This window comes from Equus asinus, chromosome 1 (assembly GCF_041296235.1).
Source record: "Equus asinus isolate D_3611 breed Donkey chromosome 1, EquAss-T2T_v2, whole genome shotgun sequence".
NCBI lineage: Eukaryota > Metazoa > Chordata > Mammalia > Perissodactyla > Equidae > Equus > Equus asinus.
Genome location: NC_091790.1, coordinates 191,936,551 through 191,954,645, shown reverse-complemented (window position 1 = coordinate 191,954,645; position 18,095 = coordinate 191,936,551). Strand labels below are relative to the sequence as shown.

The 18,095-nt window shown below is 37.8% G+C and overlaps 1 protein-coding gene across 6 annotated transcripts in view; it reads left to right on the top strand.

Annotated features, from left to right (window-relative positions):
• SVOPL (SVOP like) overlaps positions 1 to 17,763 on the top strand; it is a 94,324-nt gene extending 76,561 nt beyond the window's left edge. For 4 of the 6 annotated variants that reach the window (XM_070514355.1, XM_070514351.1, XM_070514369.1 and 1 more), the window contains 2 exons: positions 3,635 to 3,748; positions 6,150 to 6,313. In XM_070514355.1, the coding sequence (XP_070370456.1) occupies positions 3,635 to 3,748; positions 6,150 to 6,161 (126 nt within the window). In that variant the 3' untranslated portion in view covers positions 6,162 to 6,313. Of the gene's footprint in view, positions 1 to 3,634; positions 3,749 to 6,149; positions 6,314 to 17,523 lie in introns of those variants that run through there. The other 2 variants (XR_011504819.1, XM_070514376.1) reach the window with 2 other exon arrangements.
• The last annotated feature ends 332 nt before the right edge of the window (positions 17,764 to 18,095 follow it).

Genomic DNA, 18,095 nt, shown 5'->3' with positions numbered 1-18,095 from the left:
CTTCATATACTTCTAAGTCCAGTTTCTTCCCCAGGTTTAGGAAGTTGTCAACTATTTCTTTGAACAAGATCTCTGCTCCTTTCTCCCTCTCTTCTCTCACTGGAATATCTATAATCTTTATGTTGCATTTCCTAATTGAGTCAGATATTTCATGAAGAGTCTATTCATTTTTTTTGTTTTATTTCTCTTTCCTCCTCCACCTGAAGCATTTCTATATTTTTCCTCTAAATTACTAATTCTCTCCTCCATAATATCAGCTGTTTTTTTTTAAGGTTTCTAGATCGTTTTTTATCTCATTCAATGTGTTCTTCATCTCCAGAGTTTGTTTCATTTTTTTTTAAGAGTTTCAATTTCTTTGGTGGTGAGTTCCTTCTGCTCATTAATTTTATTCCAGAATCATTGAAGTGTCTTTTTGAGTTTTTCTGTAACCCCAGAATGTCTATGACAACTATTTTGAGTTCTCTCTCATTTAGACTGTAAATTTCTGAGTTCAGGATTGGTTTCAAGAGACGTGTCATTTTCATTCTGCTCTGGAATGTTAATGTAGGTCTTCATGGTATTTGATGAAGTGATCCTTCGCTGGTGCATAGTGGTAGTATCAGGTCACAGATTCCACCTGCCATCTCTTGGGGGGTGTGGAGGCAGGAGCTGTTTTGTTTTGAACTTGGCATGTCCACTGGAAATTGTACCAATAGTGTTTGTCTGTGTTTGCCCATTGGCCACAGGCTCTTGATGGGTCACACATGCACACGCAGGTGGCTCTGGTGTGGAACTGCTGCCTTGGGTGGGGACTGGCTGAGCTGGTGCACTAGGCAGAAGGTGAGGGGAGAGGAGCTTTGTTTTGCACACATGGTCCAGCCCTACACTCATGGGTGGTTCACCTGGGCTACTATGCTTGGTGAGGGTGCCCACGTGGTGGCTGAGCCATACCACTTAGTGTGGAGCATTCCTGCAAGCAGGGCTGCAACTCTGACAGCAAAAGCATTCACACACGGACCTGCCTGCTCCCCCACATCCCTAGTCATGTGCTGGCTGCTGTGTGAGTGCACACGACCTAGGTCACTGCTGCTGGGGAGTGGGATGGGATGCACTCACCTCCTTCCACTGCTTCCTGGGGATCCAGTACCCCCACCTTCAGATGTATGGCTGAATGGACCTCTCAGATATCTGATTGTGCTATGTAGGGAATCCTCTGTTGGTTAATGAATGTCTGTTTGGTTGTTACTTAGGGGGAGGAGACTAAAGGAACAACTCACTCTACCATGATGCTGACATAACTCTCACATTTTCCTAAGAACTATTTATTCAATTTTTCATATTCCTTAGTAGTTATAATTTTCTTTATATGTCTTATACATTTCTTAGATTGTTTTCCTATTTTTTCTTCCTATTAGCTGTGTCTCACAAATTTAATATGCTGTATTTTCATTCCATTCAACGTATTTATTTTACTTGAGACTTCTTTGACACATGGATTGTTTAGATGTGTTTGGAGATTTTGTTGGTATCTTTCTGTTATTTCTAGCTTGATACCATTTTAGTCATAGAACACATTATGTGATTTCATTTCTTTTAAATGTTTTGAGGTTCATTTTACGGCCCAGGAGATGGTTTGTCTTGATGAAAGTTCCATGGGCAGTAAAAAAAGTTTGTATTCTGCTGTTTGTTGGGTGGAGTGTTCTATAAATGTCAACTAGATCCTGTTGGCTGATTGATGGCATCATAAAGTTCTATATCCCTGATTTTCAGTCTAGTAGTTCTATCAATTGTTGAGAGTGTTACTGAAGTCTCCAACTCTATGTGGATTTATCTCTCAGATTTTACTGAAAGTATTTGAAGCTCTTTGGTGCATAAATCTTTAGGATTGTTGTCTTATTGGACTAAACCTTTCATCATTGTGTAATGTCCTTCTTTGTTCCTGTTCTGGGCTGATATTTAGAAGAAGAGATTAACAGATCTTTCTTTTTGATACAGTGAATCTAGAGTGGGGCCTGGAAATCTGCATTTTAACAAAAATTCCTGGATTATTTTTATAATCAGGCATTACTCAAGAGTTCTTGGTTGCAAACAATGGAAATTGACTTTGGTTAACTTAGGCAGAAAGGAATTTATTGGAAGAATATCCAGTAACATCTACTGGATTGCTAGAGTCCTGCTAGGAAGCAGAGTCTTCTGTCCCTGTAGGGAAGCTAAAGGGACAAAGCAGTTGCTCTCCCTGATTCTAGCCAGTGGAGCAGTTATGACCTAAACTCAACCCATTAGGTTCTCACACCACCTAGGACTTTGATTCTGGTGCCAAGGATATGAGATAGAGATAGTTTAGAATTCATTCTGGTGGTATCAAGGATTTTGGTGTCAAATAACTGAAGTGGCAGCAATGGCAGAATCTAGACACATGCCCAACTATGGCATAATTTGGTCATGGGTCACACTGTATGGTCTCTTTTAGTTTCTACCCCTTTTCCCTTTCCTGAGCCTGGTTTCCCCAATTCTTGTTTGCAGAAAATTGTAACATTTTATTTTGGGAGATAAAATAAGAAAACAGTACCTGTTACTTAACTAGATCAACTACAAAATAGTTAATGAGGTTAATATCATGGGTTCTGTTTGCATTAAAAGTAGATTTACTTTTTTGGAAGGCAACAGGCCTTATACACAGGATGGGCTCTCAAACTGTGTATCTTAGGAGAACCTGAGTGGTGGTAATAGCACTAGGCTGTGTGTCAGGGATCTCTGTGACTTTGGACAAGTAGTCACTTAGCCCTTATTCTAGACTCACCTATAAAGTAAGGAGGTTGGACTAAACCAGATAGTTTCTAGGTCTCTCCAAATTGCAATATTCTGTAACCCTAGAGAGCCTTGCTTTTCCTTAATCACTTCAGTTAACCATCCTTGTGAGGTTAGTTGACAACTACCAATTGCTTAGCTTTTTGCTAACTTTGGGCAGAGTCCTGGGGAAACTGACGTATGAGATGGAGTGTCTGAACTAGCCAATATCAGGGTGAGAAGATCCAGGCCAAAGGATGCATATAAATTGGCAGAAATCCAATCTTACTGTGGAAAAATGGACACCAAAGAAAAAGTTTTGACTGGTTGTTAAACGTGAAACATAAAGAACTCAGACAAGACACGGTATCTTTTCAGAGACTATGCGATTACATCCCCTGCAAAATACAAAAACAAAAAACAAACTTTCTCCTGGTTCATCCTGTCATAGCTGAAGAGAGAAAGCGTATCTTTGGCATAAGGGGTACTCCATGAAATGAGAGGATAAGAAGTTAAGCAAGCTGAATTGGTATGAGGAGGTGGAAAAGCGCAAGCAGATCTCACATCCTCCCCAGGTGCTGGTTTGCTCTGGAGATGCCTAACATGTGGGCGCAGAGAAAAGTCTAACCCAGCCAGCGCATGTTAATGTCAATCCCAGCTCATGGAGGAATCACACGAAACACCTACAATAGTTTGGTCCCAATAAAGAATAGACCTAAGATGTCAGGAACACACAATTTACAGAATGGCTGCAAAGGACCTTCATTTGTGTATTTGGTGAGGTGACTCCTTATTTCCCCTTTGACATAAAGATCAGTATAGAAGTGACTGGGGCACGATAAATGGAATCATTCCTTGTGAATTGCAGGTTCTTATGAGTGCATCAATACTGGGGGCCCTGTGTCTTTTCTCATCCGTCTGTGTTGTGTGTGCCATTTCTGCATTTACTCTTCCCATTGAGACCAAAGGACGGGCCCTACAGGTAAGCGATACAGGAATCTAAGTATTTTCAACTACCACCTTTTGACCAAAGGAAATTAAGCTTGGAGTATGGAAATTCATCCTTTAAGCAGACATAATGATGTCCAAATGTGTGCTAACACAATATGTTTGTTCAGTGGGTTCCAACAGAAAAACTGTGTATCTACTTTTCCTGCATGTATCTTTGAACAGCATTGAAGTTAACCGATTATTCACTTCAACCCTTTGCTTCCTGTAAAAGTTGTACCTTGAGGGAATTATGTTAAGTGAAATAAGCCAGATAGAGAAGGACAATCTCTGTATGACTCCACTCATATGAGGAGTTTAAAAATGTAGACAAAGACAACAGATTAGTGGCTACCAGGGGAAAGGTGGGGTGGGGGGTGGGCACAAAGGGTGAAGGGGTGCACCTACAACATGACTGACAGACAATAATGAACAACTGAAATTTCACAAGATTGTAACCTATCATTAACTCAATAAAAATTTAAAAAGTAAAAAAAAAATAGTTGTATCTTGAACAGGGCCTAGGATGAATGATATTGCAGCGGCCTCAGCATTCCACCTTTCACACTTTTCTATCTGGATGTAAGTAAGCATTGCTGCAAAGATAAAGTTGGCCAAGGAGCAGAAATAGCTATTTGTGTTGCCTTTAGGATCACAGGATCTTTACACGTTGGTCCAGCTACCTCTCCCCTAGTACTACTGGCTGCCTGTGATAAGAGCAGAGACAAAAACTTCAGTGCTGAACTAGTTGCCATCCAATACTAACAGTCAGTAGACACCGACTGCTCACTCTATTTCACAAAGTACATAAAAAAGGATACCCCAGAAGTATAAGGTATGTTCTGAGGGGCAAAGTTGCATCCCTCTGCCCTTATGGTTGGATCCAGTGAAAAATGGTCATTCCAAAATATCTCAAAGGTGGTGGTTCTTGTTATCCTGCCTTAAATACAAAGCTTGTTGCTGGTATGCAAAGGGATGTGTATGTACACACATGTAGGGAGAACAGTTGGGGTTAGGTATATAGTTTGGTTGATCTGAGCTGCCACCTCTAATAAGGTTGTGAAAAGTCATGGTGCTTCTATGGCTGAATGTGACTTGCCCTCTCTCCCACGTCCTATTCATAGTAATGCACAGCCACATGTTGTGTTGGTACAGATGTGTTGTTGTCTGTGAGTAGATATAAGGCAGGCACTACTGAGTAAAGAAAGAAGAAAAAACTCTTATTATACCAGTCTCGATTTTTTTCTTAGGTCCAAAATGTGCTATTCCATTTTTTCCCCTTGCTTGTTTATCTTTAAGGTAATATGCATTTTAATCACAGATTAGATAATCTGTCATGTAATTCTGAATTTAGGGCTTTGTTTAGGTTCCTTACCTGGAAAGGTGACCCATTCATTGAATGCTTAAAGCCAGAGACTGAATTAGATGATTCTTATGATTCCTTTTAATTTTTAAATAAAAGGATAATCACATCTTTCACATAAATGAGGAAACTAAGGCAAAGGGAAGCCGAGTACTTGTATAAACTTGTATAACTTGTAAAAAGGAACAGTGGATCAGGAACTTTATATTGCAAAATTAAGTGATGCTAAATCTTACACTAATTTTCCATTGTTTTATTTTTTTAAGTAGTAACAATACATATAAAAGCAAACCTACCTCACCATCTAATGTGCTCTATGGATTTCCAACTCAAGTCACATTCACTTACAAAGGGCCATTCCCTCTTCTGTTGACTGGGACTTGGTTTTAACATTGTGGTGAAATTCTTTTTGCATGTCTGTTCACAAGGCTTTTTAATATCAGTTACTTACAACTTTACATGGAGATTCAATACATACAATTGTATAGGCATGGGTATGATGGTTCTGCCACTCAGTGGCTATATGTCTTTGGGAAAATCTTAAAATGTGTATGTGGGTATCTCAGTGTTGTCAGCACTTAACATATGAAACTACCTAGTAACTGACACAATGAAGCTTCTAGAAATGTTTAAAATATGCCAAAAAACTTTAACTTCCTTACAATAACAAGATAAGACAGCATCCCAACAATTTGGATGAACCAACCCAGTCAACAGTTTAATAGTAGTAATTCCACTTTTAGAGTTACTCTCAGAAATTCATTCTGATGAGCCTGATAAATTAAAAATCAAAAAACTCTTCGGAGAGGATACTTACAATGTCATTTTTTTCCTGAATGTTTGTATTGCACTAGAATAACTGAAGTATAAAGCTGCCATTGCGTTGTCAGGTACACAAACGTAGATGCTTAGGATCTCAATTCCTTACAAGTTTATTAAAGAACCTTATAGTATTAGTTTCTAGTGCCAGACAGCTGTATGAATGGAGACTTTCTTTAATTAAATGTATTGATTAAATCACTTCTTATTCCAGCAAATTAAATGAAGACCTGCAAACCTATGTTTACCAGAGAAGAAAAATGCATTTATCTTCACAAAGAGCTGTGGCACATCTTTAAAATCCTGGTTTAATTTCTGTATGCTACTTGGTAATTAAGAAACTACGTATTTGTGAAAAATAAGGCACATGAGAATGAGGTGGGTTAACTGTGTATTGATCTCTTCACTGGGAGACAATATATAGAGTTTTTATAAAATATACTTTAAGACTGGAAAAATGTCTGCGGGAGATGTGTAGGGGGAAGGTGGCTTCTTCCTTTATATGAAGTGTTAACATTTATATGAGTGATGAATCTCAGACAAAATGCATACATAGTTGATGTTCTCCCATGAGGTTTGTAGCACGAGTTGGACTGAAACTTTGTAGCTAAGACATGGACTTGGGGGTGGTATCATTAAGCCTTTAAAAACGATAGTCATCAAATTCACTATTAAAATTAGCATATTAAACTGTGGCCTCTATAGTTTGCTTATATAAAAATAGTGTGCTTAAATTAGTACGAGTCTTGTATATAATCACTAAGAAGCTGGGAAAAAACTAATTTTTCCCATTCTCTCGTTCTACTTCATTATTCCATGGGAGGAATTTTTGATTCCCACGATGTGATAAAAAAATTAAAGAGTGCAGCAAGCTCTCCTACATCACGTAATTATTTACCTGCCCTTTGTTGAGCAACTGCTTGCATGCATGATGTCACACCTGTGCACACTGCACTCCACTCGGTTAGGTATGCTGTGGAAATAAAACACCTAAGGCTTACCTTTAGATTTAGTCTTTTATTGCTGTTCAGGCTTATTGTGGAGACCTCTGAAATGGGGACCCCAAGGCTTGGCTCACCTCCTGCCTCCACCCCCATGTTGCAGTGGGAAAATAACTCACTGCAATCACAACAAAATGTCCCCCACTGGCAAACTATGTACATGAGAGGGTTTATATTCCTGCTTCAATATTTAACAGGCACGAACATCTTAAGGTCAAGCAACCTTTTCTGTAAAGGGCCAGACACTAAATATTTTAGACTTTGTGAGCTACATATGGTCTCTGTTGCATTTATCCCTCCATAGGCTTTAAAAATATAAAAAACATTCTTAGCTTTCAGGGTGTATAAAAGTAAGCTGTAGGTTGAATTTGATTAACAGGCCATAGTTTCGTGGAAATAAATTTCTAGGTCTAAGATGGAGCCACTCCTGCCCAGGGTGCCACATCAGCAAACTGAAATAACGTTCGTGTCCCTGCAAGTGCTCCGCCTGACCAGAAATGCAGTATATCTTGTCAGCCAGTCCCCAAATGCCAAGCCAATTCTGGGCTCTATGCTTACTTCCTTGTCCCTTATTCTTTATCCTATAAAAGCTTCCTGCCTTCTGGCCATTTTGCAGTTTTCTAGACCCTAGGGAATAGAGACTGCCCACTGCATGAAGTGTCAAAGTTTGTTCCCAGAAAGGCTCCAGGACAGTTACAGTGGGAGTCCGCAATGGATGGCAGCAGTTAGGGGACTCGTGAAACCCCAAGGCTAAGTCTGCAGCATACAGTGCAGGGAGACTTGGGGAAATAAACTTAAGAAATTTAAACTGTTTTAACCAATGGCACAAGAAAACCTAAGTAGGCACAAGTCAGACTGTTAACAGCCATTAGCGTGCCTGCCACTTCTTTTAGAAAGAAAGCTTTTAGTGAAAGGAATAATAGATCTATTGCTCACGGGAATCACAGAAGCCAAAGCTTCAACATTGGTGGGCACAGGTCAAGCACTTAAGAGATGTTAGAGCACGCGCCAACTAAGCCTAAAGCTAGAATGAGCTGGTCACAGAACAGGTTAGATCAATATGAGGTCACCCGCCAACCTCAAGAAAAATGAGGTACGTTGTAAACCACAAAATCCCCAACCCAGAGGTGCATCCCTCTTAGGTATTAATTTGGTTCTGAGAGTCCCAAGGCTTAGCTAACGAAATGGCATCCTGAAGTTTTAAATAATTGAGTGTACCACCTTCTGCCATACCTGCTTATTTTTTGTCTACGAATTGTGGTCCTGCAAGCTGTAGATACTGTTATACACTGCCTAACAACGTTTCAGTCAATGACAGACTGCATATTATGGTGGTCCCATAAGATTAGTATCATGTAGTTTAGGTGTGTAGTTGGCTATACCATCTAGGTTTAAGTACACTCTATGAGCACAATGACGAAAACACCTAACGACGCATTTCTCAGAATGTATCCTTATCGTTAAGCAATGCGTGACTGTATCTACAAAAACGGCAAAATCTTACTAGACAACATAGAATTACAATGGTCATTACGGGGAACGTTCCAATTAGACAAGATCATTCAAGAAGTGTACTTGATTGTTCCCAAATCAACAATTGGAATATGATACCTATTGTAATTTGTATGCAAAAGCCTTCAAAAGGCCTCAAAATTCCAAAATAGCATCATTGAAAGATTCAGTGCGAAAGGCTAATAATGAAAAATTATAGACAAGAGGTACCTAAAACAAGACTGATGTGATTCCTACAATTCCCCTCTATCTTCCTTTACCTGAATACTCAGTCTACTAACCCTCTATCTGAATTGCCTTTGCACTCTGAAGAGACCATAAAAGACTGGAAACAAAAGTCCATCAAGTTAGTAACTTACAAGCGCTCCAAGGACAAAAATCTAAGAAACTACTGGGCCTTCCTGGAGGCACTCTCCTAGAGGGTCTATCATCAAAACACTAGCCTAGAAATCTGTGTCTCATTTGCAATCAACTGGGACATCCGCAAAAAGATTGTCTTCAAAGGTTTTGTGAAATCCTTCCACAGCGATTCGAATGCCCCCATTATCTACCCTCAAAGGGTACCCCATAAGGGTCCCTCCCAGGGTTGATGGGACTCTGAAGGAGTCACCAGTAAACTGCTACCAGTTATTCCCTTCAACAACCAAGGGGAAACTAAAAATTAAAATTAATGGAAAATCTTGCCAAATTCTGGTAGCTCCTGGAGCTACATGCTCTACTTTAAACTCCATTTGCTGGAGGCTGTAGATAGGATCCTGGGAAAATAAGCAGAGGCCAGTGGAGAGTGAGAATTCATACAAAAGTCAGCTCTTCTGGATCTCTGTAGTGCTGGTGAATAGATTTTTCACATTCTTTCCTTTTCAAATTTCAGACTCTTGTGAATTTGGTTTTAGGGAACCAATTGGTATTGATTTTTTCTCTCCCCCAGGGACAGCTATTGCCTTCCTGTTTGTCTCATTTTGTGTCCTGAGAAGTTGGGTTGGCTTTTCTGCCTGCTGAGACATGCAGATTGTTAGTTCTTTTGTATGAAGGTGGCTCAATCATCAGATTGGGGACCCCAAATATGGATGGACAGAAATGTGGGTGGCACTCTGTTTCTGGCTCAGGGCCTAACAAATGTTGCCAACTCAGAGGAAATAGTCTAAGTCCTTCTTTCTTTTGGCTATCTTTGGGAGTGGCTCTGGATCTTGGGAGGGTAGTACCTTTTGGGGTTGTTCAATATTGCCAGGAATATTTACCATTTATCCTGGTGAAACTTGACATTTGATTTTTTTTAAAGGAACTGTATGGTGAGAAGGTGGCCAAATTGTAAGCTGATATTCAGAGCCTGATAGGAACTTTTTGGGCCTTCTCCCCTAAGCTAAAGTGAAACTATGTTCCTGGGCGGGGGTGGGGTGGGGGGGCCATTCCAAAGACAAACAGTTCTAAATCTAGAACATAGGAATCTTTTCATTTCTATCTTAGTTGAAGATGCTATCCCTGATATACAGAAACAAATTGAAGATAATGTTGTTGGATAGGTGGGGCAGCCTCTTGACATCATTTAGGTTGCAACTCAATTCTTTGAGGAATTACAAACAACTGTCCTTGTCTTACAAATTGAGTCTTTATAAGAACAGAAAAAGCCCATCCATCTGTTTTACGATCCCCAAACCTCCCCTATTCATCTCAAAAGGCTTTGTAGGTATTGTAAAATGTTTAGATTCAGGAAACAAAAATACTTCTCAGAGGAACTTGCATTCTCTCTCTGTGCCTTGGAGATGTAAATGTCCTAATCTTTTCTAGGAACTGAGGGCCATTTCTTTGGAATGCAAAGCTCAGGGAGATAATTCTTATTAAAGAAAAAAGGGAGGGGGCTATTTGGAAATAAGATGAACAAAAGAATCTTAAGTCTTCACCACATATATTAGTAAAAAGCTTAAGCCATCTGAGCAGGTAACTTAACTTATTCTATCTGCCAGAAACACAATTTGGATCCCAACTGTTCTTTCATGAACCAGTGAGGTTTACATCATCATACCCATTTCATGGCTAAAATTTTAGAACAAAAGCTATATCTCTGTTTGTGTCTGTATGTTTAGTATCGCTCTATATGTATGTTATAGATGTTATTTCTTTCTATTTCCGTATGATATTGCCAAAATTAATTTGTAAGGAGCTCTATTTAATTGGCTTAAAGAAAAAAATATTTATATAAATCAAGTATACTCTCAGAAATATAGAAACTAACCCAAATTTTTTCAAGTTCAAGTGATCTAGGATAATCTTCAGTAAAAAAAAGTTAGTTTAAGTTTGTTGGTTGAAATTTGTTGATATGTCGATTGCTGGTTAGTTAAGTTTGTTGGCATGTCTTCAGAGTTATCAGCATTAAATATAATGTGGCCGTACAACTTTCATTCTACCTAGGTTTACTAAAAGTCAAAATAAGCTCAAGTTACCTCTGTTATAGACTTTCTCAGCGAGAAAGATAACTAAAGTTGATGGTTAGCTGTTTAGTGTCTCATGAAATTTTCATGAGTAATCTAAATATATAATTAAGGAGAAGCAAATTAAATAGATGTAAGATAAAAACTTATAAATGAACTTTTCAATAATAATTATGCTTTATGGTATGTCTACTTAAAAGCAGTTGCCAAACTCTTTTTGGTAACTTGAAACCTTAAAGTTATATTGAGATAAGCTAAATGATGCATATTTATTGAATATCTAGATCCTTTCCAAGTAAGATAAAATACTAAAACATTAACTATTGAACATAGGTGAATCCATGTTTGGCTTTTACAGAAAAACTAAAGATATTTGGGTCTATTAGTAAACATGTTTTGTGCCACACTGAAAAATTTACTATAATACACAGCTAGAAATTATGAAATTTATAAATTTGCCAATCCAGAATGCTAGTGTAACAAATATCCACGCAATTGCTTACCTTGTAGGAATTAAGGATTCTAAAGGGTTAGGAATTCTAATATATATGTCATAAGGTAAACACCTCCATACAATGAAAGCAGGATGTATTTTTGGTAAGAAAAGGTATGAGGTATGAAGATGTGTTTTCATGAAGGGAAAAAGAGTAATTTTGTCCTAAAGTAAAATGACTGATTGCTCCAGAATGAGAGAGAGAGGGGGAAAAAAAACATAGGGCAAAAATCTGAAGGGATATATAAAAGTTGTCTAACGTTTTTAAAAACTCCTTAAAAAAGGCATTTTATGTGTGGTTAAGCTGGCTAAGATTGGATTAAATTTTTTAAAAAGTTTTAATATCAAAAGTACACTGTTGCAAAATTAGAATTTGGTTTCCTCTCTGTTAAAAGGACAAAGTTTTTTTTGGAGTATTGGTCTGCTCTTAATAAGAAATTGTAAATAAACGTTTTTCTTTACCTTTTACATAATCTGCCTAGAAAGCAAAGATTCTGCTTTACCAAAATATAGACAACATAAAGCACACTAAATTATCAAGTCTTTGATCACCTAAGAAAACTCAGTCTTTTCAATATTAAAAGAACTAAGGTGTATTTTTTTTTTTAACTATGTAACTTTCTGTATTTGCCTTCGAAGTCATGTTAAATAGATATTTTGGACAAACTTCCCTAAAATCAAATTCTAAATAAAGTCTTTTTGACGTCAAACTAACTTTGGGTCTCTGAAACATCTCAACAAGATTTGTTCTCTCTCTTTATAAAAAGAGAAATTAAATCAATTCAGCTTATTTTATACGTTCAATTATATAGGAAGCATTGTCAAATAATGTTTCAGAAATTGTATGTATCTATATTTATTTTTGCTGAGGAAGATTCACCCTGAGCTAATATCTGTTGCCAATCTTCCTCTTTTTCTATGTGGGCTGCTGCCACAGATGGCCACTGACAGATGAGTGGTGTAGGTCCACACCTGGGAATCAAACCCAGGCTGCTGAAGCAGAGTGCGCTGAACTTAACCACTAGACCACCAGGGATGGCCCCAGAAATTGTATTTCCTAAAAATCTGACATGTCCTGATATATTGTTATGTCATAATTGCAGTTATTATCTTAAAATGTGATATCACAGAAATAACCACATCTCCTGTCAATTCCATTATAACAAACACCCATCAGATCTTTAACCATGGGCATTTTTAGGTCTTTTGTCATTTACAGACAGCTATTATTTTACGCTGACTCTTTTGCAAAAGTGAGATTCATGCAAAGGACCCTACTAAGTACTCTTGACCACTGACACCACCACCAAATTTCAAGGTGTCAAACCTTGGGTGCATATTTCACAACTGAAGAAGGTTCCGCCTGACATCTGGTCCTACGTAAACACTGGAGACCTCAAAATTAAATTAACTAGGAAGAGAAGTAGCTGATAGCCAGGTACACTGCTTCATCCCAAGATGCCAGATCAAGAACAATTCCTCCATTCCTCCTTCTCTCTCTGACCATCCTTTTCCTAATTCTTATACCATGAAAGTCTTTCTTTTTTGCCCTTTTTGCTTAGCCCTGGCCTAGAAAGAGAATTTTATTGTTTACATATCTCAGACAATTACGAGGGTAGATTTGCTGTGATGGTGGTGATCCTGTAGATTTTTCTGCCCATCACAAACTTCTCCTTGATTTCTAATGCCTCAGTTTCTCTCAAACAAGCTTGCTGGACAAACACTTCTCAGGAAATGGAGACACAATTACACAAAATACATAAACAGGCCAACTGGCTTAAAGAAACAGCCTCCTCTTTGGGATCATTTCTTGAGCTATTTTATTCTAGTTGGTTTGGGAACCCTGGCTCAGGAGCACTCTCTAAACCATGGGCATTATTTTGATGCTAATTATTATTGTCTCCCTAACACACTGTGTTCTCTCAAAAGTTTTAATGTATGTGGGTAGCCACTGACCAGCTGACAAATAGTCTCTCTGACTGGAATGACAAAAGGGAACAGAAGAACAGAACCAGCTCAAAAATATGAGCTTGACATCTTCTCTTTTGAATACTACTCTGAGACCTGAAGAGCCAATGGTAACTGAGAGTCACACTAAGACCAATATTTTTAATCAAACCTCTTGAATGGTCAAGAGGATGATCAAAAGGGGGGTCTGCTGGAATAAATTACTAGGCCCAAGATGGAGCCACTCCTGCCCAGGGTGCTACATTAGCAAACTGAAATTTAAATAACTGTTGTGTCCCTGTAAATGCTATGCTTGACCAGAAACACAGTATGTCCAGTCAGCCAATCCCCAAGTCAACTGTGGGTTCTATACTTAATTCCTTATTCTATAAAAGCTTCTTGCCTTCTGTCCCGTTTTGCAGTTTCTCTGGACCCTTGGGAATGGAAACTGCCTACTTTATGAAGTGTCAAATAAATCTTGTTTGGATCACCTAAATTGTCTTCTTTAGTCATTTTTTAAAGTCTGCAGACCCATCTTAGTCTAGTTATTAGAAAATTTTAGGCCAAAACGTATATACTGTTTTGTGTGTGAGGAAGATTGCCCTGAACTAACATCCATTGCCAATCTTCCTCTTTTTGCTTGAGAAAGATTGTCTTTGAGCTAACATCTCTGCTGATCTTCCTCTATTTCGTATATGGGACACTGCCACAGCATGGCTTCATGGGTGGTGTATAGGTCTGTGGCCCGGATCTGAACCTGTGAACCCCAGGCCACTGACGCAGAGTGCGCAAACTTAATCACTACGCCACTGGGCCACCCCCATAAGCCAAAATATTTTTGATGCAAAAGTTTCTTGGTTACACACGTAGGGTTAACCAAACAACCTACCACAAATCATAACTAAAAATCCTGAAGCTGATGTCAGAAGCAATTTATAATTAAAACCAAAAGACAGTAGTGATTGAAACCCATGGTCAACCACTAACAAAGCTAATGCTCAAGCATATTCCCAAGAATTTCAGGAGCTTAATACCTGTGGAGGTATCCAGACTTAAAGAACTTTATAATCTTGTCCAGCACTTTCTAGTACTCAGGGTTCCTGGAAGACACTAGATTAGTCTACAACAAAAATTTATTAACATAATTTTAACTGAATACTAAATTTGAGAAATCCTTTGTAAACTCATGTGTATTGCCTACCTTACTTACCAGTGTTAGTCATTAGTAGAAACGGAAGTCAACAAATTTCAATTCACTTACCTGTAAGAATTTTTTTTGGATTAGTTTCACAGCCCACCAAAAGACTGAAAGACAATACTAGTTGAGGTATTAAAATCGGTAATATAACTGGAATAACTATACAAGCATATTTTGATTCATGCAATAGGATAGAGGTTGAATTTGGATTTCTGTAAGTCTCTTTAAAGCATAGTCTGTAACAGCAAAAAGTTCTGTTAATATGAATGCTAAAACCCTTATTTTGCATTTTTTGTGTGTTGGGCTTTCTTACCATACACTATCATTAGTAAATCCCTAAACCAATCAGATTAGAGAACCAGCATCATTGTCAAAGTGCGGCACCTGGTGGCCGATGAGCTTGGCGTTCCTGTCTTATTGCCGTTCCTCCTTTGTCCTGTTAAGACACCCTAATTTTCTTTGGGGGAAATGCCACTTCTCGGTCAGTAGATTCCCATTCTAAAGGTGAGAAGTGCTTAACCCTGGTTGATCCATACAGTCTATCTCCTCCCCCAAAACAATGAGAACTGGGCTTCAGTCATTTGCAACGGGAAGATTATTGACTGAATTTTCTGGCTCACGTGTCTTGGGGTTAAGGGTGTTAGAGGACCTGAGTAAATAATTCAACACTCACAAGTATCCTGATCCATGGCAGAGTATGTTAAAATAGCGTTTCTTCCACATCACCTTTGAGAAAATGTGGGAAAGGTAGAATTTTGCTAAATGTTTAACTTAGAACTTCTAAGGGAGGCTTTTTTAGGATTCAAATTAGGACTTAATTATTCTATTTAAAAATTCAAATTCAAGAATCAAATAGAAGGCTGTTCCCACCCCATCAAAGTAAGATCTATTAAATATCCAATAGTGAATTTTTTTAAAAGCGTTCTAATTTCTAAGAATCAAAACTTTCCAGACTTTACAGGTGAAGTTAACCTGGGAAACTTTCAAAGCTACTTCTAAAATTCTCCACACTTTGTCTTCTCTCTCTTCTTCCAACAGGATTCAGACAAGTAGAATTTTTCACGGTATCTTCTTGGTTCTCCTACTTTCAGGGCAGTGAGAATCAACAACTGGAGATATTTATTCCCTTCCTCCTTCCCATTTGCCAAATGATTTTTTTGCTTATCTTTGAAGGCTGGTTAAATACATGTGTTAGAATTTTTAAAAACTTTTCCTATTTATGGACTAGTAGCTTGTCCCTATATGTACCAATTTTTACAGGAACACACAAAGGTAGTAATGGAGACTCAAACTAGTTATATTATTCTACTGAATAATACACAGTAATTTTTCTATTAAAAAATCCTTTTTGTGGTAAAATATTCACAGTAAAAATCCACTGAAGCTGATTTTTATTCAAATAAAGCACCAGCTGGCCCCCAAAAATTTAAAAAAAAAAAACCCACAAAACAAAGACTACTGCCTCAGATGTCCTTTACAATAAGCAAAACCTTCATGGGGAAAGAAATCTGTGATCTGATTGGCTAGCATTATTCTCACTCAGGAACATGAGCTACCACCATGTGAATTATGACTTAGTAAACTCACACCAAGGTGAACGGGCAATATATGTAAAAAAGACTTCAACCACTAATTTAAACGAGGTTATAAAATACTCTAAAAAATATGTACATGGTTATTTAAAAGGAGGGCCTCTATTTCAATAAGAAATTAGATGGCTGAACTTACGGTCATGTCCATAATTTTGGTGGCCAATCACATCACTCAATTTCTCTCATTCAAAACACATACAGATAAACAAAAAATAAGTACATCTTCTATTTAAACCTAAAATCTTCTTGCTCACATGCAGCAACTTAGTTTTGGAATTCACATTAATTTGTGGAAGAGGCCTCAGCAAAAGGTGAAGTTCCTCCTTTCATCATCTATCTAGTCTTTCCATGGAGCCCAAATTTAAAAGTTTAAGCACTGTAACAGCATAGGAATTTGAAATGCAAGTTCGTAACTGGAGCAGTTGCTGTATACTCACCCTTTTGACTGTGGAGTGAACCTTTGTAAAAGGATTCCTAAGATATATTATATCTATACTACCGCGTGGTAGTAAAATGTGGAGCCTATTCTTTGACTTGGAAAAGAAAGCAAAACTACCAAGGGAAGAGGATATTTTCCTTTTAGTACCTTCCAATTTCCTAACCCTCTATTCAGAAAAGATAAGCAGGGCCTGTTAATTCAAAGGATAAAAATGACTGCATTGACAGATGCTAATGGACAAATATATTTTGGATTTAATACGGTATATCATTTCAGTCCATTTACACTCCTGCCATAGCCATGTAAGTCATTGTGTACTTGGGTTTCCTTATTAGTGGGAAAGAGTAGATGCTTGGCACCTGGGAAAACTTTCAAAGAGTTGTAATTGAGTAAATCCTAGCTCTCACATGGTCTCCTCATTTATAAGCCCTAGCCAAAGGTGTGATCATGTGTTAACGTGAAGTATTGGGGTTTCTTGGAGCTATGACATTGGGGTCTTGGTTCCAAATCCAGAGGGAAATCTCCTCTGGCTTTTTATCAGAGGTAAACACTGGAGTATTTTAAATTTAGGTCAAGGTTGAATGAATCCCAATGAACTTTTGGGTGCATGCTCTCTAAATAAGCATGGGTTATAGTTCGACTCATCTTATAGTTTACCACTATTAGAATTTAAAGATTACTTAGCTGAGATCCACCTGGGCACATAGGTGCTTGTCAATAAGGTTACAGGACTTTAATCTTAAAGATCATTACGGAATGGCTATTTGGAGACAGAAAACACTTTTAATTTAGATTATGTATGATTACAGAAAAGATGGTTCTCAACTGCCTTTCATTCAACAAAAAAATTGTAAAGGTGAAACAGAAATACTGTTTTAAAAAATTAATATGGCACCGAACATAGCAGTGAAAGTTTTGGGTACATTAGTAGACATTCTGGCTCAGATGCATTTAGGGAAATAATATTTTTTCTCTCCTAGGTGCTACTTCCCTTTGTGATCCTCCTCAAAATTTATCTTTGTTGCCCTGTTTCAAGTCAGGAGACAAGTATGGAAGAAGAAACTGTCAGAAGAATAGCATTCTAAGATACCGACAATAAATAAACAGCAAAAGCTCCATAGCTGCTGTGCTAAAAATGCTGGAGCAAAAGCAGACAAATGATAGACGCACTGTTATGAAAATTTGTTCAGTCTTTGGAGAATAAATGTCAAGGCATATTCAAAACAATACAACAACAACAAATACCCTGAAACACATATCTGGAAAAGTGATTAAGACTTTGTAACCATTAATACATAATTGACATATTATCAACAAGACCTAAGTCTACACAGAAAGTGAGAAGCTATTGCTAATAAGTTCTTTTCTCATATTTTATCTTTAGCAATATCTGAAAACCCAATGAATTACCACAGAATATTTTCAAATTGTTGACTTTAAGAAGTAATGCCATGTAGATAAGAAAGCAAGTCCTCTAAGTTTAATTCAAAGGAGATACCATCCAAAGAATAACATTCTTTCAAGTCAGCTATATTTTTATTCTACCAGCCTA